At 44.9% G+C, this 23081-nt stretch overlaps 3 protein-coding genes and 2 pseudogenes across 3 annotated transcripts; 3 read left to right on the top strand and 2 right to left on the bottom strand.

The window, feature by feature from the left end:
• Positions 1–55: 55 nt before the first annotated feature.
• On the bottom strand, positions 56–18452 carry LOC113018218 (histone H3-like). Its single transcript, XM_026161286.1, has 2 exons — positions 18427–18452; positions 56–489 (listed from the first exon to the last, which is right to left on the bottom strand). The coding sequence occupies exon 2, from the start codon at positions 482–484 to the stop codon at positions 74–76; it is 411 nt and encodes a 136-aa protein (XP_026017071.1). The 5' UTR covers positions 485–489; positions 18427–18452; the 3' UTR covers positions 56–73.
• On the top strand, positions 936–2197 carry LOC113018197 (keratinocyte differentiation factor 1-like). The gene has a single exon (XM_026161259.1). It carries the CDS (start codon positions 997–999, stop codon positions 2122–2124), a length of 1128 nt encoding a protein of 375 aa, XP_026017044.1. The 5' UTR covers positions 936–996; the 3' UTR covers positions 2125–2197.
• LOC113018251 (histone H3-like) lies at positions 15234–18491 on the bottom strand. Its single transcript, XM_026161312.1, has 2 exons — positions 18008–18491; positions 15234–15272 (listed from the first exon to the last, which is right to left on the bottom strand). The coding sequence occupies exons 1-2, from the start codon at positions 18419–18421 to the stop codon at positions 15234–15236; spliced, it is 453 nt and encodes a 150-aa protein (XP_026017097.1). The 5' UTR covers positions 18422–18491.
• A 197-nt stretch (positions 18492–18688) lies between these two features.
• Positions 18689–19284, top strand: LOC113018216 (coiled-coil domain-containing protein 12 pseudogene; annotated as a pseudogene).
• A 146-nt stretch (positions 19285–19430) lies between these two features.
• LOC113018232 (mannose-1-phosphate guanyltransferase beta pseudogene) lies at positions 19431–20500 on the top strand (annotated as a pseudogene).
• The last annotated feature ends 2581 nt before the right edge of the window (positions 20501–23081 follow it).

Genomic DNA, 23081 nt, shown 5'->3' with positions numbered 1-23081 from the left:
TTGTATGTGCTCATGGTTTTGTGTATGTATGTGTGTGTGTAAAAGAGCCGTTGTTGGTAGGAGAGCGTGCAGCTTAAGCTCTCTCTCCGCGGATGCGGCGAGCCAGCTGGATGTCGTTGGGCATGATGGTGACCCTTTTGGCGTGGATAGCGCACAGGTTGGTGTCCTCGAAAAGTCCGACCAGATAAGCCTCGCTGGACTCCTGCAGAGCCATGACAGCAGAGCTCTGGAAGCGCAGGTCGGTCTTGAAGTCCTGAGCGATCTCGCGGACCAGGCGCTGGAAGGGCAGCTTGCGGATCAGCAGCTCGGTGGATTTCTGGTAACGGCGGATCTCGCGCAGAGCCACGGTACCGGGCCTATAACGGTGAGGCTTCTTGACGCCTCCGGTGGCCGGGGCGCTCTTACGGGCGGCCTTGGTGGCCAGCTGCTTCCTGGGGGCTTTACCGCCAGTAGACTTGCGAGCAGTCTGCTTGGTTCGTGCCATTCTTCCTCACTATTCTTTCCCTGTGATAAGAGCAGAAAATGTAGCGAACAGAGGAGACTCGCTGCTCTTAAAGTGTGTGACTGGCTGTGACGCGGTGCCGCTCCGGCTCGTGATTGGTGACGGGCTCCACGTGTAGCATCGCCCCGCCTCGGTGTGTGCTGCTCATTGGAGAAAAGTGCATTGAATTTGCGCGCTGCCGCAAGCCTCTCTGCGATTGGTGCGTGACTAATCCGCCCGCGCTCTGCGGAAATATAAGCGAGGCTTTGAGCTGATCGGGCCACATTTTCTCTTAGCCTCGATACTACGAAGAAAAGAACCTAGCCAAACATTGGGAGACTTTCAGCAATGCAAGACTGTAAACGGCTTTTCACTGAAAGACAAACGACGCTGCTGAGCTGTGTTTTTCCTCTCGGACTGCCGGACTCTGTTTTGGGTTTGCAAACTTTGCTGAAGTACACAAACCTAAAAATCTGTAGGTGGTTTTGTTTTCTCCGTTTGGAGCTTTTTGAGCCATGCCTGGCCACAGCACAGGGGCACCATGCCACAAGTACCCTAACTCTTGCTCTAGGGCAGACAACCATCGACCCAACCGGACTATATCCAGGGACAGCACAACCAGCCAAGACTCCTACAAGGATCCTCATGGGGAGCAAATATGTGACCACTCCTGCTATTCAGAGGGCAGGTATGGTCGAGGAAGAAGCCACCCTCGAAACGGCACAGGAAGGGGTTCAGAGACAATAGGATTTATTCCGGGGTCGGCAGACAGCGTGCCGAGCAGCAGGCAGTCCTGTGCCTCCATGGGCTGGAGTAGCTGTAAGGCTCTTATCTGTTCTGTTCTCACCTGTGGATTTTATGGCACCCGGGAGCCCTGCCTCCCCGTTAACGAGAGCTCCACAGACCATACCCCCAAAACGGTCGGTGACCCTCGACCTCCTAACGGCATAGCTGTGAAAACCCCTGGCATGTCTTTGGAGCCCAATAATAAGCAGCCCAAGATCCCCAGGTTGCCCCTGAATGACAGTTTCCGTTACCCAGATGTGCACATAGCAGGTCAGAAGGTAAAGTACCCAGTTGCTGACCCCAAACGGGGTCGCGCATCTGGTAAAGGGGATAACCAGCGGCCGGTCAGCAGCACCAGCCTTATATCCTACGAAGACTATGACTTGGATGAGCAGAGCGACAAAGACATTGACTCTCTGATCACCAAGAAGCTGCTGGAGCTTTACGCCCTGCATCAGATTGATCAGCTGGCCAAGTGCACCTCTGATTCCTCCTTCTCCCGCAAGACCAACGAGATCAGCGAGCTCATCTACAGCATCGCTCAGGACTACAACCTGGAGGAGCAAGAGGCCGAGTGCAAGCTGGTGCACGGGGTCATCCGCATCAGCACGCGGAAGGGCAAAAGGAACAAGGGCTACCTGTCGACCGGGCAGCATCATAACAGCAGGAGGGATGGGACCTTCATGAGCAGTGATTTTCCAGAGGTGAAAGTGTCGGAGCAGACTCCATTAGACGAGCTGGCGAGAAAGATGAGAAATTACAGCGGGCGAACATATTCCTCCAGCACTACTACGGCCTACTCAGCGTACCACCACGACACTGAAACCTACTCCTCAGGCGCTCCTCTGATTCTCTAAAAGTCAAACAAAAACAATGAGATGTAGCCAGTTACATGGGCTATTTCATCCTCCCGCTGTTACCAAGTTGAGCACCTTTTACCCCGAGTGGTTGTACTTCTGCCTTTAAGTGGTCCAGCTACTACCTGCTGTTTTCAAGCAAAAGGCCCACTGAGGAGACTCTCCCCCCCTATTGGGGGGAGTCACCATCGCTCAGGGTGGTGTGCTGCCCAACATCCAGGCTGTGCTGCTGCCCAAGAAGACCGAGAAGCCAGCGAAGGCCAAGTAAACGCAAAGCGCTCTGCTTCACAAAAAAACAAAGGCTCTTTTAAGAGCCAAACACTTCCCTCTAAGCAAAGATTCTTCTTGCTGTTACTGTGTCTGTAACATTTTGTGTACTGTGAAATGTAGCTTATGCATTGTGATTTATTTTGAAATGTATGTTCATTCATGTCGTCTTACATAGTCAGGGACTGAAATCCACCTTCAAAATATACTATCATGAGTGCTTAAGCAGTGTGTTTCTTTTATTCACAAGACAAGAATAGAGGGTCTTAATATAAAGTCAAAATAAAACTAAAGCAAAAAGCTCTGTCTCTCCTGAGTGGTTAAGGCTTGTGCCTTGTTCAACCTCATTGCTCATCTTACTAATTTAGAATAAATTGGATGTCAACAATTATTAGCTTCATAACTACAACTGTAGACACTCATCATGGTTCACTCACTTGATAATTAAAGCAGTTTCTACACTCATGGAAACAGACAACACGTGGTACATGACACATGTGGCAAGATCACAAACCTTGTCAAACACAATAGGAAATCATAACAATGTGAGGAAAGGGACAGGTGGACTTCTTTGGTGCTGCAGGAACTACCCAGGTACAGAGGGAGGAAAATGTGGAGCTGTTAGCAACATGTTCAGCACCACTGCTGCTAAATTTGGGACATTTTGCAAAGTCACTTACATCTACGCTTAGTTAACCCCTGTTTTAAGGACAGTAGTGGGTTTGAGCAGGATTCGAACCTGGGCCTCCTGGTCTCAATGCAGCTATTCACCCCATTGTGTTCTCAGAGCATTTCATGCGACCTTAAAGCTCTCAAGAATTACATTAAGTTGCTGAACCCTGACCTCTGACGTGGCAGATTAGTTGGCTTAGCTATAAACTTTGGTGTGTAACTCTGTATGGATCGAAGAATGTATTGACAGTGGGGGTTTGCCTGTCGTAAAATGAGTAAAAGCTGCCTCAGCCAGATAAACAATAGAATTAGAGGAAAACTACTGAGGAGGGGGATACAGGGCAGCCCCGGCCTCTCCTCCAGTTGGGATATCTAAAGAATCGGTGAGGTCAAGAAGTAAACCTCAAGGCTATATTTTGAAAAAAAACAAAAAGGAATTCCCAGCATCCTTAACTCTACAGAGCTCCATTAGTTCAAATGTACACAAATCAAATTGGTTATGAAATCAGTAATGAAATCAATACATGCTAAAATAACAGCTGTATGGGTTCAGCTTGGAGTAAAATGTGTCTTTGAAATCACCTAATATCAGCTCACTTGGCCTAGATTTAGTCAGGTTAGGTTGTAGAGCATTTTGAGTGGATTATATTGGCTAGGTATCATTAACCTATACGTGTACTTCCACTAAAACAGCCAGTGTAGGCTTTCAAAAAATAAAAATAGAACTCAATATTTCATACAGAGATAATACCTTGCAACTATAAATGTAATACTTTCAGTCATGTTTGTTGTTTTTTTAATATAATGTTTTTAAATGTGGGTGATAACTTTTAAAGGTTTATTTCTTTTTCTGATAGTGTTTCATAGTAAAACAAGAAGTGTTGTGATGTCTTGTACTATGAAGGTATGATTGTAAAGAGCAAACGGGTGAGGTGTTTCAGGTGTGCAGATCCGACTACAAGCCAACGAAATGAAGATAAAAAATTTCAGAGGTGGGCCATTCTGGTGTCACAAATTTATGAAACGAAAAGGACTGTACATCTGACAGAGTGGAGAAGTGTGAAAACATCCACGATCACCAACAGATTTCAACCGGCTGGACTGCTGCTTGATGGAGATGAGGACACCGCCACAGCCCTTCAGAGGGTGTTCGACTCCAACACTGACAACGAGAATTTTTTTGGTTTTGAAAGCCGACACTGGAGAAGAGGACTTTGGTGGTTTTAGTGCGCAGGAAGAAGAGAAAGATGGTGGTGAATGACTGACTTTTCTTCTTGTTAAAGCCGTGTCACTGCACCTGAGCCTAAAAGGTAGGCCGAATCGTTTTTTCTGGTGTGCTGTAGGTTATTGTTATGTACTACTACATTTGTTACTCGTTCTTGTAATTACCGGTACTTGTACATAAAAAGTTATGCAAATATGTACCGGTAACTTGTTTTTCAAAATATTAATACAAGGGATGTGTTCCCAAACAGCCATCTCTTTCCTGACAATCCCCTTTGTGCATATTCTCTTACATATCGTAAGTAAACATTAAAGCACCTGCGGCTTTTAGTCAGGTGCGGCTGATGTAGGTACAAAACAGCATTTTCCCCTGATTTTAGCTTGTGCGGCTAATATTCAGGTGCGCTTTGTAGTCCGGAAAGTACGGCAATTTAATTTCAAGGGGAAATTAGGTCTCACTGAGGTTAAACGCCAAAGAATAAAAGTGGGTTTTAAGACGCAATTTAAAATTGGACAGTGAAGGGGCCTCTCTAACGTGCAAGGGCAAATTATTCCATAATTTTGGAGCCACGATAAAGAAGGCCCGCTCCCCTCTGAGCTTCCTCCTGGATCTCAGTACCTCCAAGGGCAGCTGGTCAGCTGACCTGGGAGACCGACAGGGTGTGTGTGGAGATGAAGAAGCTCAGAGAGGTAAGGCGGGGCAAGACTGTGAACATAAGAATTTTAAAATTAACTCTAAAAGACACAGGCAGCCATTGCAGTGAGGCTGGGACAGGGGTTATATGCTCTATTTTAAAAGTTCCTGTTAGGAGTCATGAAGCAGCGTTTTGAACCAGCTGCAGACTTGAGAGCAATGACTGACTGACCCCCACGTATCTACAGAGGAGGACTCGCAGGGACCACTGGGTCCAAACACCAACCACTCTGTTTTCTTTTCATTAAAATTTAAAAAGTTTAGAGCCAACCAAGCTTTAATGTCATCTAGGCATGTTGTGAGAGGTTTTATGGAGATGCCACCCTTCTGCTTCAGGGGCAAATAAATTTGGATGCCATTATCATCTAGAAAATCTTTCAGTTGACTAAAAACAATTTTCTCTAAAACCTTGGAAAGTAAAGGGAGCTTGGAAGTAGGTCTATAGTTCGCTAAAACTGTGTGGCTGGTGCACAGATGAAACAGTGATTGCTCAGCACTGCTCTTCCTCTCTGGAATACCTTTTTATTCACTGCAAACCGTTTTATTCTCCGCGGGAGTTTGCTTCATTCATCCTGGCCGCTGTTTACATCCCGCCAGATGCAGATGCGCAGGCAGCTCAGTGCGCAATCACGGAGCAGATACTGCACATGGAGCGGACATTTCCGGACTCTCTCATCATTGCTCTTGGGGACTTTAACAAAGCCAATCTGAGCCATGAGCTTCCCAAATACAAGCAGTATATTAAATGCCCGACCAGAGAGGAGAGGACATTAGACCACTGTTACAGCACGATCAGTGGGGCCTATCGTGCGGTGCCCCGCGCTTCACTCGGACTTTCTGACCATGTCATGATCCTTCTAATCCCCGCGTACAGACAGAGGCTGAAGCTCTCCAAACCTGTCGTGAGGACCAAAAAACTGTGGAGCAACGAGGCTGTGGAGGAGCTTCGCACGTGTTTGGAGTCTACAGACTGGGACACAATGAAGGCTGCTTCTAACAGCTTGGACGAGTTTACGGACACCGTCACCTCCTATATCCACTTCTGTGAGGACAGCATTGTGCCATCACGCACCAGGGTGAGTTATAACAATGACAAACCCTGGTTTACTCCTAAACTCAAAAAGCTGTGGCTGGAAAAGAGAAAGGCGTTCAGAAGCGGAGACAGGGAATGCTACAGAGAGGCCAAGTACAGGTTCACTAAAGAAGTGGACGTTGCTAAACATCAGCACTCTGAGAAGATGCAGCAGCAGATCTCAGAGAATGACTCGGCCTCTGTGTGGAAAGGTTTTAGGAATATCACCAACTACAAGCCAAAACCCCCCACTCCACTGATGACTTGCTCTTGGCCAACACCCTTAACGACTTTTACTGCCGTTTTGACGAGCCATCAGGCAGCCTTCACACCTCCAACGACCCCAACAATAGAGGCACTTTGGACACTCATTCCCCCACCTCTCCCCCCTCCATAGAGCCATCACCACCTTCAAACACTTTATCTACAACACCCCCCTCCTCACCCCACACAAAAGAGGATTTCACACCACCTCCTCCCACCACAACTCTTCATATTCATGAAGAAGGTGTGAGGAAGAAGTTTAAGAGTCTGAATGCTCGAAAAGCTCCCGGCCCAGACGGTGTGTCTCCTGCCACCCTCAGACACTGTGCAAACGAGCTGGCCCCAGTGTTTTCTGGCATTTTCAACTCAACGCATGTCATGTGCCTGCCTGCTTCAAGTCCTCTACCATAATCCCTGTCCCCAAGAAACCTAGGATCACTGGACTAAATGACTACAGACCCGTGGCTCTGACATCTGTGGTCATGAAGTCTTTTGAGCGCCTGGTTCTCTCCTATCTCAAGACCCTCACGGCCCCCCTCCTGGACCCCCTGCAGTTTGCATACAGAGCCAACAGGTCTGTAGATGACGCCATCAACATGGCCCTACACTTCATCCTGCAGCATCTGGACTCCCCGGGAACCTACGCCAGGATCCTGTTTGTGGACTTCAGCTCTGCCTTCAACACCATCCTTCCAGACCATCTCCAAGGCAAGCTTTCCCAGATTAATGTGCCTGATCCCATCTGCCGGTGGATCACTGACTTCCTGACGGACAGGAAGCAGCATGTGAGGCTGGGAAAGAATGTCTCAGACTCCCGGACCATCAGCACCGGCTCCCCTCAGGGCTGTGTTCTTTCTCCTCTGCTCTTCTCCCTGTACACCAACTGCTGCACCTCCACCCACCAGTCTGTCAAGCTAATCAAGTTTGCAGATGACACCACCGTTATTGGACTCATCTCGGACGGGGATGCGTCTGCCTACAGGAGGGAGGTTGAACGTCTGGTGTCCTGGTGCAGCCACAACAACCTGGTGCTGAATGCCCAGAAGACAGTGGAGATTATTGTGGACTTCAGGAAGCACACAGCCCCACTCCCCACCATCATCCTGACTGACACCCCCATCACCTCTGTGGACTCATTCCGCTTCCTGGGTACCACCATCACCCAGGACCTGAAGTGGGAGCCCACCATCACCTCCGTCATTAAGAAAGCCCAGCAGAGGATGTACTTCCTGAGGCAGCTGAAGAAATTCAACCTGCCAACACGGACGATGATGCAGTTCTACACTGCAATCATTGAGTCCATCCTCACCTCCTCCATCACCGTGTGGTACGCTGGAGCCACTATCAGGGACAAACAGAGACTGCAGCGTGTTGTGCGCTCTGCTGAGAAGGTGATTGGCTGCAGACTCCCATCTCTGCAGGACCTGTACACCTCCAGGACACTGGGGCGTGCAGCTCGGATCTCAGCTGACCCATCTCACCCTGGACACAGTCTGTTTGACCTGCTCCCCTCAGGCAGGAGGCTCCGGTCCATTCGCACCAGAACCTCTCGCCATAAGAACAGTTTCTTCCCCTCTGCTGTTGGACACATGAACAATAACCGTATGACTGTTCCCACCACTAACACATGACCCTACGCTGTGTTCACTGCATCATTCAATGTTTGGCACTGATCACCACCTGCACTCATGTATATATCATGTATATATCTATCTACTTAGCACTTCTAATTCTTATTCTTATTTTTATTTTAATGTCTATTTTAGCGTAATTTATGAGAGTATGTTTGCACTGAAGCACCGCAGCAATTTCCTAATGTTATAAACCTGCTCAACATTTGGCAATAAAACCCTTTCTGATTCTGATTTTGATGCCATAGCCCTGACACTACACACTGCCCTGTCACACCTGGAGAAGAGAGACACGTATGTGAGGATGCTGTTTGTAGATTACAGCTCAGCATTCAATACCATCGTTCCCTCGAAGCTGGACAGGAAACTGCAGGATCTAGGACTGAGCAGCTCCCTCTGCAGCTGGATCCTTAGCTTCCTGTCTGACAGACGCCAAGTGGTCAGACTGGGCAACATCACCTCATCCCCCATCACACTGAACACTGGTGCTCCACAGGGGTGTGTACTGAGCCCTCTCCTGTACTCACTCTACACCTACGACTGCACAGCCACTAACAACTCCAACATCATTGTGAAGTTTGCGGACGACACTACAGTGGTGGGTCTTATCACCAATGGTGATGAGACGGCTTATAGGGAGGAGGTCAGCGCCCTGATCCACTGGTGTCAAGACAACCATCTCACCCTCAACGTCGCAAAGACAAAGGAGTTGATAGTGGACTTCCGGAGGTGCAGAGAAGTACACACCCCCATCACCATCAACGGCGCTGCTGTGGAGAGAGTGAGCAGCTTCCGGTTCCTTGGTGTACATCTGGCTGAGGATCTTACGTGGTCAGTACACACAAACAAAACAGTGAAGAAGGCGCAGCAGCGCCTCTTCTTTCTCAGGAGACTGAAAAGATTCGGCATGAGCCCCCGCATCCTCAGGACCTTCTATCACTGTGCCATTGAGAGCATCCTCACTGGATGCATCACCACCTGGTATGGCAACAGCACCGCCTACAACTGCAAAACTCTCCAGCGAGTAGTGCGGTGCTCTGAACGGATAATTGGAGGTGAGCTTCCCTCCCTCCAAGACATCTACAGGAAGCGGTGCCTGAGGAAAGCGGGGAGGATCATCAAGGACTCCAGTCACCCCAGCCATAAACTGTTCAGACTGCTTCCATCAGGAAGGAGGTTCTGCAGCATCCGGTCCCGTACCAGCAGACTGAGAGACAGCTTCTTCCACCAGGCCATCAGAGTGCTGAACACGTCATAGACACCTCAGCTTCACTACTGGAACTTCAACATTATGCACTCCATACTGTACAGTAATGCCACTGTTTTGCACATGTCTCACTCTGTATATTTTTATATATTTTATTTATTGTTTAGTCTATTTAATTTGTAAAATATGTACACACACACACACACACACACACACACACACACACACACACACACACACACACACACACACACACACACACAGAAAAATATTTAGTATACACATCCAGAAATGCATATACTATTATATATCTATTATATATTGTACATATATTTATTAGTTTCAGATGTAGCCATTCTTGTATTTTGCTTGTTTACATTATTGTATTTTGCACAACTCTGTTGCTTGTGAAGCTCGCACACAAGAATTTCACTCACATGTGCTGTACCAATGTACCTGCACATGTGATGTGACAATAAAAGTGATTTGATTTGATTTGATTTGATTCTGATCAAGACCAGGTTTCTTAAGCAGTGGCTGCACTAGTGCATGTTTGAAACTTGCAGGAACCACACCAGGAGACAGACTGCTGTACCTTCTCTCTGTATTTAGACTCATTGTTGTTGGTGATGAGACCCACCACTGTTGTGTCATCTGAAAACTTGATCATGTGATTTGAGCTGTACTGTGCAGTACAGTCATGTGTTAGCAAGGTGAACAGCAGTGGACTAAGCACACAGCCCTGTGGTGATCCTGTACTCAGTCTGTGTTATTTCCTATGGAGACAGACTGGGACCTGTCAGTTAGGAAGTCCAAGATCCAGTTGCAGAGAGTGACGTTTATTCCCAGTAGGTCCAACTTCTTTACCAGCCTCTGGGGAATGACAGTGTTGAATGCTGCGCTGAAGTCATTAAACAGCTATCTGACATAAGTGTCCTTTTTGTTGAGATGGGAGAGAGAATGGTGAACAGCAGACGAGATGGCATGATTTCTGGAGCGGTTTGGGCAGTAGGCAAACTGTAGCAGCTCCAGATTTGGTGGAAGGTGAGTTTTCATGTGCCTCAATACCAGCCTCTCAAAGCACTTTGCGATGATGGGTGTAAGTGTCACCAGCCGGTAGTCATTGAAGCAGGAAACAGTGGCACTTCTTTGGCACTCGGGTGATTTTTGTAGTTTTGATGCATAGATCAGTGGTGTATTTAAGATTGTCCAATCTGGGGGAGGGGTGAAGCCTTTGTTGGGATTCAGAGATTCTTTTATTGCTACCATATAATCTGCCTTATGAAGAATGTATTAATAATATGTTTTACAGTATCATTTATCAGTAATATTTCCTGCAGGGTTTATAAAATTGCATTGAATATGTCTGTCATCACATTGACCTTTCTCTTTTTACAGGTTGAGTTCATTTTATACACAATGCATAAATGTGCTTGGTTAAGAGTTGATGTTCCATTCTAGAAGGTTTTAAGCTTCACTGGTGAGAAGGTCCAGATGATACATGCTGAGGGGAGATGAGAACATAGCAGGTTAATTGCATGCATGCTTACGATACACATATTAATCTAGTAGCAGGTCTGAGCGAAGGCCTAAGCGTCTTCCACTTCAGTTTGAGACTGGCTGCAAAGTACTCTACTTAGTGATTAATGACGAGGGTCCATTATTAGCTCTCAGAGATGCCAAGACCTGAAGTTATTACCTTAAAAGGCAAGTAATGTAGAAAAGAGAAGTTATATGTCGGTTTATGGTTATTAAAAGTGTATGTGATGTACCCTTGTCTGCACGAGTTGAACTTTTGCCCGTCTGTCACCATGTATTTTTGAACTGTATTGACCTAGGTGTGATATTTTATCCTATAAAACCAGAACCCAATGTATTCTTGTCAGAGCAAAACAATCCGTATGCTGACGGTTGGTTGTTCTCCTGTGATAATAAAACTCATCGTTTGATTGCACTTTTCCGGAGCCACCGTCGTTTGTTGTCTGGTCTGAAGTTGATCGATCTCGCAGCACCTTGTATGCTGAATGTTTGAGTAAACAAGGTCTAACATGCTGTCCCCTCTTGTCGCAAAGTCAATGTTCTAATGAAATTTGGGCAGAACTGATTTTTATCAGGTATCTCTCCCTCCTTTTTTGTGACATTGGCAGGACTTTTATTTTGTTGTAATTATAAAAGACCAAATTGGTTGTGAGAGTTAATCATTCAAGATCAGCTCAGCAGACAAAACACAGTTTAAGTGTCATGGTGAGCTGTGCTGGAGGCTAGAGTAGGGCCCAAATACAGGACTCTGAGACAATATTAACTTAAAGAGGCAGCTTTTTTTGATATAGTAATTACATAAAGCAAAGTACAAGACAAAACACTAAAAAAAGCAAACAAAAGATAAACTTGAACTCAGATCTTGGCAACTGAAGCACTCATAACCAGATATAACTGAGAGAACATGAAAGACACTCTATGGCACAGCTACTATGGAGAACATGAAAAAGAACAGAGGGCACACATGAAGGATAACGAGGAGATGGGTAACAGGTGTGAACACAGCTGGGACTAATCAGTCATGGCCAGACACAGAGGAAGGAAAACCGGTTACACTTTTTGTTTTCTTTTATTTTTCAATACCAAACTGTCATAATACACATAGGTACATATAGAAATGATCTTTTTCTTTTTTACAGCATATAAAAAAAAAACATAAATGGGACGAGTACCTGAATACCCCCACTCCCTCCCAATAATGTAAAAATGAATATGTTACAGAGGAAATGAATTAACCCATACAAAATATACAAAAAAAAGCAAGAACAAGAAATCAACAATAAGATAGTAGTGCGTATCCTTATAGTTTAATATTAACATTAATAAATATTGATATAAATCTTAAATATTAAGAGTAGTAACAATATTAATATTACTGAATCCCTGCTCAGCGGTTGAAACAAATTAATAATGCTGGAATATCTTTAAATAAAGCATTCTTATAAGGTAGAACAGCCACTGCCGGGAATAGCAGAACAATTTGTACACTGTCATATGGTGGACTACAGAGAGAGTTCTACTTTTCTAAGTATTTAAGTAATGGTTTCCAGTGAGTAAAAAAATATATATATATATATTGGATGAGCCTCTGATGGAGAATTTTATCTTCTCCAATTTTAAGAGTCCTAAGATATCCTGTAGCCACACTTTAATTAATGGTGGCTGAGATGATTTCCACAACAACAAAATTCTTTTTCTAGCGATGAGAGAAGCAAAGGCAATAAGGTTATTTTGAATAGTTGTAGTATGAAGGTTATTTGGTGGTTTTCCAAATATAGCGATATGTGGAGTCGGAATCAATTTTATACCCAATATATCTGAAATTATTTTGAAGAATTGATGCCAAAATTCAGACAACCTAGGGCACGCCCAGGACATATGAGTAAGATTGCAAGGTATCTGTGAGCATCTGTTACATTTATCATCAAATTTATCTGGGTAAAATTTTGACAGTTTTTCTTTACTGTAGTGTAATCTGTGGAAAATTGTAAATTGTATTAATGAAAGTCTGGCACAACTACAAGACAAATTAATGGCCCCTACCGCTCCATCCCACAACAACTCAGAAAAACTCATATGGAGTTCTGACGTTGAGAGTTCTACTACCTGATGTGAGGTATATAAGACTGCCTACAGCCTCTCTATACGTCCTCACATCTCTCACCTTTGATCACAGGGAGTTACTCTGGGTTTACAGTTCTTCATGTTAAACCTCATCAGTATCTTATTGACATATGTTTCTTGTGACATTGTTATACATCCCTCAGACTGAGTGAAATCAATACCCAGAAAATGCTGAAGTCTGCCCAAGTCTTTCATTTTAAATCGGACTGAAAGCATTTCTTTCACATCCTTCATTACCTTTTCATTGCCAGCTGCAATTATCCACCCAGGTGATCACCTTGCCATGTTCTGCCTCCTTGGTATAAACACAGTAGTCTGCTGGGTTTTGCCTGAAACAGTTCTCAGTTAGGTAGGTTTAGTTCAGTCTTCATGTTTATTATCTTGTTCCCCAATCAGTCATGTCTTCTTTCACTCCTGTCTCTGTGCTCCATGTTCCCTTTGTTCAATGTCAAGTCCACATCTTTGTGTTATACTTCCTGTTTTACTTTGACGTTCCCTTGTCTCATGCCAGTGTTTCAAGTTTTGCCTCCCCTTGGTCCCGTCACGTTTCATTTCTCCCAGCTGTGCTCTCCTCCAGTGTCTCATTCCCTCATTATCCCTCAGTATATTTAAGCCCCATGTTTCCCTTGCTGTGTGTTAGGTTATATTATTTTCTAGTGTAGCTCCCATCCAGCAAATAAAGCTTTGGGGTTTTTTTTTTTTGTTTACTCTTCGCCTCTGTTAGGCTACGTTCACACTGCAGGTCTTAATGTTCAATTCCGATTTTCTGATCAAATCCGATTTCTTTGTCTGCTTGTTCACACTACAAATAAAATGTGACAGCAAACGCGCTCTAGTGTGAACCCTCAAAGCGGCCCGCGTGCGCAAAAGAAGACGTCACACACAACGTGCTCTGTTTAGACTCAGACCAAACAGTATTGTTTGAATGATGGCCCTTAATATAAAGACTTGTTTCGGACTTTACGTTTCCCAATTTTGCTTTAAGTTTTAAAGTTATTTTGTTATTTACATATGGCCTAATAATTATCCTTATTGCTGTTTTAGAGGAGCAGTGCTTCAAAGGAAAGTTGCAGATTTCTGTCAGAATCTGCAGATTATACATTACAAATAAAATGTTCATGTTTCTCCAACATTGTCTTCCCAACAGTTTCACTGACATCTACATGCCAGGAAGCGTTCACGATGTCTTCTCGGGCTCTTCTCCGGCACTGATAATTGGCGTCTGTCTTGTGTCAGTGAAGTAGAAGACGGATTTAAGGTGACATGGCCATTCAAACAGCAGTCGCTTTCTAAAACATTAGATATGTATCGAATTCAGTACCACATACGAAAGTGACCTGGGTCGGATTTGAAAATATTGGATTTGTGCTGTTCACACTGTCATACCATGATCGATATGGGTCGCATAGGGTCAAAAAAGTCAGATTTGATGCGCTTTCCCCTGCAGTGTGAACGTAGCCAAAGTCTGCATTTGGGTCCTCCAATGCCAGCACACAGCCTGTTCATGACAAATGCAGCACATAACAGCAGGGTGCAAGGTGCTAGCAGGCATCTACACGGTACGCCATAACCAAGTGGCCGGCTTAGTATACAGAAACATCTGTGCTGAGTGTGGCCTGGAAGTCAAACTGGGAGAGTTGAAGGTAGTTGAGAATGACCGAGCTAAGATCCTGTGGGACTTCTGAATGACAGCAACATCAGGAAGAAGGAACACGAAAAGCTGGAGAAATACCAAGGGCTCAGAGAAGATGTGGAGGGTGAAAATAACAGTGGTCCCAGTGGTAATCAGAGTGCTTTGTGCAGTGACTCCCAAGCTAGACGAGTGGCTCCAGCAGATCCCAGGATCAACATCTGAGATCTTTCTAGAAGAGCACAGCCCTAGGAACAGCTAAGATACTGCGCAGGACCCTCAAGCTCCCAGGCCTCTGGTAGAGGACCTTAAACGATAGACCGCCCGCAGGGGCGAGAGGGGAATTTTTAATGACCTTGTGTGGGTGTGTCCTGTCAACTCTCCCACCTTGGTGAGCTTTGTCTGGTGGCTGCTTGCTCCTCCTCTGTGAAGTGTGTGTTTTGGTGATTTAGCCGTTTTCAGTTACTTTTCAGTTTAGTAAAACTAGAAGTGCTAGAAAACCTAAAAGTCAACCAAACATGGGGGCCAGTTTAGCTCAGTGGAAAACAGCGAATTGAGTTCGAGTCCAACCTGCGGCCCTTTGCTGCATGTCTTCCCCGTCTCCCTCTTCCTCTGCACTTTACTCTTCATTTTCACTATTACTATCCAATAAAAGGCAAGGTGCCTTGTTTCTTTGAGGATTTCTCCAAAATGTGATGATCAGAGTTATGGATGGTCTGGTATGATAAGTGGTTTTGTTTGGAGTTGTGCAGAACTTGTCTGTGTCACCATTTCAGAGAATATGATCAAGAGATGACAATAGCCAAATTGTCCAGCAGGTGCCACTGTGGAGATGGTTTCAGATTGTTTCGAATCGTCAATACAAGCACAAACACTTCAAATCTTTCATGAAGCCTTGCTTTGCTCATCATGGTGACACCTTCACTGGAGATCTGTATCTCATCATTGCCATAGTTATGTCACAGTGTAGCTGGAAGCTGAGCCAAAATCCAGATTAAAGGGCAAACTTCATAAATCGCAAAACTGACCTTTATCTTCTGAAGCAGAAAATCCACATTTATTCCCAACTAAGGGTTTAAATGCACAAAGGGCCAAAATAAGACAGAAATAAAACAGGAAACAAACACTGAGACAGAGACTAAGATGCACAAACTTGACAGGGACAAAAAAGAAAACAAACATGAAGCTGAAACCAGCTAAACCTGGGGCAGGGGTTTGGTCGGTGTCTGGGCTAGTGGGCTGACAAGACTGACACACTTTGTACAGTTACATCATAGTCATTGGTTACAACACATAGCAAGGGCGTAGATTTGGTTTTGGCATTGGTGGGGACGGATGATTCAACCACTGAACCCTGCCCTGTTCCTTTTTTCCTTTTTGTCGCTTCTTGAGAAAAAAAAAAAGGAGAAATATACTTGCCTACATATGCTATTCTTCATGCTTTTAAATCATTTAAAATTACAGTTCATAGTTTTATATGTGAATTATATAATGTTAAATTACTATTAAACAAATGACTGACTAAGTATTTTAGGCTTTAGTTTACTTCAGCCATATTCCATATCAATCAGGTATCATACAAACATAAAAATAGCTTCAAATACAGTCATGACAATAAAAGAATATGACTTTAAGGACTTAACAACATTAGTTCAGTTATAGTGCACCAACATCTCTAACACATTAGCACTAAGGGAACACTGAATAACCTGGTGGTTTTTGTCCATAAAACCACTTAGCTACGATTACCACAAAAGATCTCTCTGCAAAACGATGCAACATTTTAGGCACAATATTGCCCCGATCAAATCAGTGAGCTGGGATGTTTTATTCTCAACATGAACTACTGTTACAGCAAAAGACATGGACTACTGGTGTCCCACACAACAACTCAATGTCCATGTGAAGGAGCCAAACACACGCCTGCTCCTCTTGTTAACTGAGATAAACTGCTGGCATATTTGTTTTACATCTATACTGTCCAGTCTCTCCTGGTGGACATGGCATACATCAGGATTGTTTAATCTCATTTGAGTCATTGTTGACCTTAGCCATCTTTTTAGTCTTGTGAGAGCACTGAAGCTTCTTTCAGCCTCAGTACATGCGTTTTATCCTCAGATTAAAATTATTGTGTGCTTGATGTGCCTCACCTTTGGCCCTGGCTCTTCCCCTCTGACTGCACTAGGACATATTGCCACCTGATAAAATAACACATGGATTTGTGCCATATAAAAAGTGAGACATGTCAATTCAGATTCTTTGTCAAATATACACTAATGAAACAATTTACATCAGCAGCCTAACAATTGTCATGATAATAAATACTAGTTAATCTATAGCACCAAATCATCAGTCAGTCACCTGTGACCTCGCCTCTTCACCTCTGTCCGAGCTACAACATGGCAGAGCTGCCTCTGTCACCTGATGAATAACAATGAGCCATTCCACATACATGGTGGTGTCGGAGAGGCGGATGCTGTCCAAGATAAAGACAATGTTGGATAACACCTCCCACCCACTCCATGACATGTTGGTCAGTCACAGGAGCTCGTTCAGTGAGAGACTGAGATTACCGAAAAGCACCACTGAACGACACAGGAAATCTTTCCTGCCTGTGGCCATCTCCCTGTACAACGCATCCACTTAACACACTGTTTGCTGCTACAACTACACATGTTTCTTTTCCAAATATTTATTTATAAGTGATGTATGTATGTATGTATGTATGTATGTATGTATGTATGTATGTATGTATGTATGTATGTATGTATGTATATATATGTATATATATGTATATATTGTACTATTCTTAGTTAGTGTATTGTCTGTCTTGTCTTAATGTTGGTTTAAAATGGAGCACTGTAACAAAAAATAATTTCCCCCAGGGATCAATAAAGTATTCTGATTCTGATTCTGATTCTGATACATGCAGTCACACATGTGCTTCAAATACAGTCATGAACCACCAAGTCATCATCCAACTTCACCTGTGATTCTTGTATCTCCATTACTCCACCACTACACCATTATTAAAACAAGTTGTGCAAAGTGCACTCCAAGGTGGAATATTTGCAAAATCATGACTACCTCATGATATTTTGTCTCAAAAATTAACCCTATGAATATGTCAGCACCATTAGGATGAAATTATTGTGGCACCAACATTTTAACGTTAGACACATACTTTTAACAGCCTCTGTAAACCAATATCCTGGCCTGCTCGAGGCTGCCGTTTTCTCTGACAGTTTCAATCAAAATTGGAAATGCTACTGTGGGAGACTGAGAGAACTAATAGTGCTGCCTGTTGTGCAGTTAGTTTCCAAAACACGTTATTTATGGTTACATACAATTTCAGACTGATGTGGGCCAAAGCCTAGCATAGCCTGTAACGTTATTATGAAGGACACATTTTATGAGTGAACTTGAGTTTAAGTGACTAACAGGTTTCTTTGAAAAATACTTTAATAAATATAAATTTCGTAACTGAAGTCAGTGAATTCCATGTTGATGGCAACTGTAATTTCAGGAATAGAAACAGTATGAAGATTGAAGTGTGAGCATAAGATTCAATTTTAAAGACAATACTAACAATAAGAATAAAGGAGCGAGCTCTTGGTGTGAGTGATTGAGGTGGCCCTGAAAAGAGCCGTTGTTGGTAGGAGAGCGTGCAGCTTAAGCTCTCTCTCCGCGGATGCGGCGAGCCAGCTGGATGTCTCTGGAAGCGCAGGTCGGTCTTGAAGTCCTGAGCGATCTCGCGCACCAGGCGCTGGAAGGGCAGCTTGCGGATCAGCAGCTCGGTGGATTTCTGGTAACGGCGGATCTCGCGCAGAGCCACGGTACCAGGCCTATAACGGTAGGGCTTCTTGACGCCTCCGGTGGCCGGGGCGCTCTTACGGACGGCCTTGGTGGCCAGCTGTTTCCTGGGGGATTTAGCGCCAGTAGACTTGCGAGCAGTCTGCTTGGTTCTTGCCATTCTTCGTCACTTCCCCCCCCCGTGACAAGAGCAGAAAATGTAGCGAACAGAGGAGACTCGCTGCTCTTAAAGTGTGTGACTGGCTGTGACGCGGTGCCGCTCCGGCTCGTGATTGGTGACGGGCTCCACGTGGAGCATCGCCCCGCCTCGGTGTGTGCTGCTCATTGGAGAAAAGTGCATTGAATTTGCGCGCTGCCGCAAGCCTCTCTGCGATTGGTGCGTGACGAATCCGCCCGCGCTCTGCGGAAATATAAGCGAGGCTTTGAGCTGATCGGACCACATTTTCTCTCAGTCTCGATACTACGAAGTAAAGAACCTGTCAAAATGAGTGGACACGGCAAGACTCGGCAGGAGCAGGCTCTAAAGAGGAAGGAGAGGCTAAAGGCGCTAAGAGAGAAACAGCTTCATGGGCGAGAGCAGGACAATTGTGAGCCAGAGAGCAAAAAAGCCACATTAGAAGAGGCCACTCAAGAGGAACACAGAGAACTGACATTGAGGAATTACGCTCCAGAGGATGAAGAGCTAAAGGAAATACCGGTGCCTAAAACCAATCCAGCATCAGTGGAAGATAAAGTAAATTATAATCCAGAGCCCATCATTGAGGAAGTGGATTTAGCCAATCTTGCCCCAAGAAAACCAGACTGGGATCTAAAGTGCGATGTGGCAAAGAAACTGGAGAAGTTGGAGAGGAGAACACAGAGAGCCATTGCTGAACTCATCCGTGATTGTCTGCGTTGCCATGAAGAGGAGTTGGCCGGAGCCATCGGAGCAGAGGCGGGAGATTCAGACTGAATCCAAGATGGGACAGAAACCAAGGAGACTAAACAGAGATGCCCAAGATTTACTGCAGCAGTCACATCTGGGTTGTGCATACAGAGGTGGATGATTTAATTGTGCAGGGAGTAAAGCAGTGTTTCCTGTCAGGTCTTCAGACAAGTCATAGCTTCTGTCCTTGTAGTACATTCTGTATATGTTTTTTTTGTTTTCTGAATGATGACAGTGAGCCGTTCTTTGTTCTCAACTCACGACGTCATCTGTGATTTTCCATTCAAAGATCTGCTGCAGTTCCACCGCAACCACGGCAAGGAGGGAACCCATTGTGGTAACACGGGTGGAAGAGCCCTCTAAGTACGGTGTGGTGGTGTATGAGGCAGACAGCGGGAGGATCCATCGCTTTGTGGAGAAACCAAAGGTCTTTGTCTCCAACAAAATTAATGCCGGCATGTACATCTTCAATCCGAGCATGCTCAGCAGGATCCAGCTGAGACCAACATCCATTGAAAAAGAAATATTTCCTGTCATGGCAGGGGAGGGACAGCTGTATGCCATGGAGCTGCAAGGTTTCTGGATGGACATCGGCCAGCCTAAAGACTTCCTGACAGGGATGTGTATGTACCTCCAGTCAGTACGACAACATGCACCTGAGAGATTACGCACAGGCCCCGGTTTCCTCGGCAACGTCTTGGTTGATCCCACAGCACAGATCGGGGAGAACTGCACCATCGGCCCGAATGTCACCATCGGCGCCGGCGTTGTTGTGGAGGATGGCGTGAGGATAAAGAGGTGCACGGTGCTGAAAGGGTCAAGGGTTCGATCGCACTCGTGGCTGGAGAGCTGCATCGTGGGGTGGAGCTCGTCAGTCGGCCAGTGGGTGCGTATGGAGAATGTGACGGTGCTGGGGGAGGACGTGATCATCAATGATGAGCTTTACCTGAACGGTGCCAACGTCCTGCCTCACAAATCCATCAACGAGTCAGTCCCGGAGCCGCGAATCGTCATGTAGCGTCAAGCTCACTCATCCATCAGACAGCTTGCACGGAGATGCGCCCAGCTCCGCAGCACGCTGGACAGCCAGGAAGATGATAAACTGCCCGCCCTCAACCTGCTCATCTGTCTTGTTGCCGGGTACTTTGAACAGAATGATCTGGCAGATCAGCAGGAGTGAAGTCTTGTCAACTACATTTGTTACTCGTTTATAAAGCAGAGTACATGTTTCGTTCTTGTAATTACCGGTACTTGTACATATATGTAAAAAGTTATGCAAATATGTACCAGTAACTTGTTTTTCAAAATATTAATACAAGGAATGTGTTCCCAAACAGCCATCTCTTTCCTGACAATCCCCTTTGTGCATATTCTCTTACATATCGTAAGTAAACATTAAAGCACCTGCGGCTTTTAGTCAGGTGCGGCTGATGTAGGTACAAAACAGCATTTTCCCCTGATTTTAGCTTGTGCGGCTAATATTCAGGTGCGCTTTGTAGTCCGGAAAGTACGGCAATTTAATTTCAAGGGAAAATTAGGTCTCACTGAGGTTAAACGCCAAAGAATAAAAGTGGGTTTTCAGACGCAATTTAAAATTGGACAGTGAAGGGGCCTCTCTAACGTGCAAGGGCAAATTATTCCATCATTTTGGAGCCACGATAAAGAAGGCCCGCTCCCCTCTGAGCTTCCTCCTGGATCTCAGTACCTCCAAGGGCAGCTGGTCAGCTGACCTGGGAGACCGACAGGGTGTGTGTGGAGATGAAGAAGCTCAGAGAGGTAAGGCGGGGCAAGACTGTGAACATAAGAATTTTAAAATTAACTCTAAAAGACACAGGCAGCCATTGCAGTGAGGCTGGGACAGGGGTTATATGCTCTATTTTAAAAGTTCCTGTTAGGAGTCATGAAGCAGCGTTTTGAACCAGCTGCAGACTTGAGAGCAATGACTGACTGACCCCCACGTAAAGTGCGTTACAGTAGTCCAGGCGGGAAGAAATAAAAGCATGGATCACTGTTTCAAGGTGCTGCCTTGAAAGAAAAGATTTTACTCTTGCCAGTCGCCTTAAATGATAAAAACTGGACTTCACCACTGCTCTGATTTGGTTGTCCAATTTAAAATCACCATCCAACTTAAAACCACGATCAGTAACAACAGGTTTAAAATAAACTTCCAGGGGTCCCAAATCTACAGAGGAGGACTCGCAGGGACCACTGGGTCCAAACACCAACAACTCTGTTTTCTTTTCATTAAAATTTAAAAAGTTTAGAGCCAACCAAGCTTTAATGTCATCTAGGCATGTTGTGAGAGGTTTTATGGAGATGCCACCCTTCTGCTTCAGGGGCAAATAAATTTGGATGCCATTATCATCTACAAAATCTTTCAGTTGACTACAGACGGACAAAATGGTGGTGGCTAACCAACCGGACATAGTGGTGGTAGACAAACAGAAGAAGACGGCCGTAGTGATCGATGTAGCGGTTCCGAATGACAGCAATATCAGGAAGAAGGAACACGAGAAGCTGGAGAAATACCAAGGGCTCAGAGAAGAGCTCGAGAGGATGTGGAGGGTGAAGGTAACGGTGGTCCCCGTGGTAATCGGAGCACTAGGTGCGGTGACTCCCAAGCTAGGCGAGTGGCTCCAGCAGATCCCGGGAACAACATCGGAGATCTCTGTCCAGAAGAGCGCAGTCCTGGGAACAGCAAAGATACTGCGCAGGACCCTCAAGCTCCCAGGCCTCTGGTAGAGGACCCGAGCTTGAAGGATAAACCGCCCGCAGGGGCGTGCTGGGTGTCATATATATATATATATATATATATATATATATATATATATATATATATATATATATATAGATATAGAGAGAGAGAGAGAGAGAGAGAGAGAGAGAGAGAGAGAGAGAGAGAATCTGTGTATATATATGATTGCATAGTGTACATGTGAATATATGTCCAGTGTATGATATATACGTCATAAAAATCCACAACAGTAACACAGCTTCTCCTATCACCATATAGAGAATTTGGGGATGTGTGGGAAAAATAAACTATGACCATTTCAATCTAGAATTACCACAGGAGATATTTTCACCGTGTAGAAATCAATGTAAAACAACTGTGGCACTCCTGGTTGCCTAGCAACACATTTACACACATTTTGATGTGCACATAAAATGAAAATAATCAAATCACATAACATTGCTTTCATGTTTGTGTTTAGTGTTGATGGTGCACCTTAGACGTTAATGCATGTTAAAATGAATGCATTACCTAGATATCTATATGTATTTCAAAATTTGCCAATTTGTCTGCCTAATTATTTCAGAACTATAAATGACACTATTTCATCATTTATTTGGTCCGGTAAACGTCCAAGGGCTAGTCGCTCGCTTCTTTATGGGGATAGATCAGCTGGAGGTGTCATGATCCTGGGCCATGTTGGCCCAGCATTCTTAGTTTCATGTATTTTTGAATTTTGTTCCTTATTTGACTTCCCCTTGTGACTTTTACCCCCTGTGTGCCCCTCTGTGTATCTGTGAGCCCTCGTTTCCCCTCGTGTTTTATTCCACGTTTTCCCCAGCCCGTTATGTCTGTGCTCTCCCTGTGCTCCCTCTCTCCTCCTGTCTGCGCCTCTGTGTACTTCCTGTTTTACTTTGACAGTCTCCCGTCAGTATATGTCATGTTGTGTTGCTCCTGCCCTGTCTCGTTATGATTATCTGTGTCAGCTGTGTTCCCCATGTGCTCCCACCTCCCTCGTTAAATCTCTGTGTATTTATGTCCGCGTCTCCCTTTGTTCAGTGTCACATTCTCTCTCATTCATGGCCGTGTGCTTCTCTGTGTGCTAGTTTATTGCTTCCCAGTGTAGTTTCTTATCAGTTTGTTTCGCCGTTTCCCTCCAGC

The sequence above is a fragment of the Astatotilapia calliptera genome, unplaced genomic scaffold (assembly GCF_900246225.1).
Source record: "Astatotilapia calliptera unplaced genomic scaffold, fAstCal1.2 U_scaffold_5, whole genome shotgun sequence".
In the NCBI taxonomy this organism is placed as follows: Eukaryota; Metazoa; Chordata; class Actinopteri; order Cichliformes; family Cichlidae; genus Astatotilapia; species Astatotilapia calliptera.
This window is presented reverse-complemented; position numbering and strand designations above follow the sequence as displayed.

What these genes read in the sequence shown, in the direction of transcription:
- LOC113018251 (XM_026161312.1), bottom strand. Translation starts at nt 18,421, where the DNA reads ATGGCAAGAACCAAGCAGACTGCTCGCAAGTCTACTGGCGCTAAATCC. An exon ending in TCTTTAAAATTGAATCTTAT is followed by an intron (nt 15,273 to 18,007) that starts GCTCACACTTCA and finishes CCATCTCCACAG; the next exon opens with TGGCACCTGCTGGACAATTT.
- LOC113018197 (XM_026161259.1), top strand. Translation starts at nt 997, where the DNA reads ATGCCTGGCCACAGCACAGGGGCACCATGCCACAAGTACCCTAACTCT.
- LOC113018218 (XM_026161286.1), bottom strand. Translation starts at nt 484, where the DNA reads ATGGCACGAACCAAGCAGACTGCTCGCAAGTCTACTGGCGGTAAAGCC.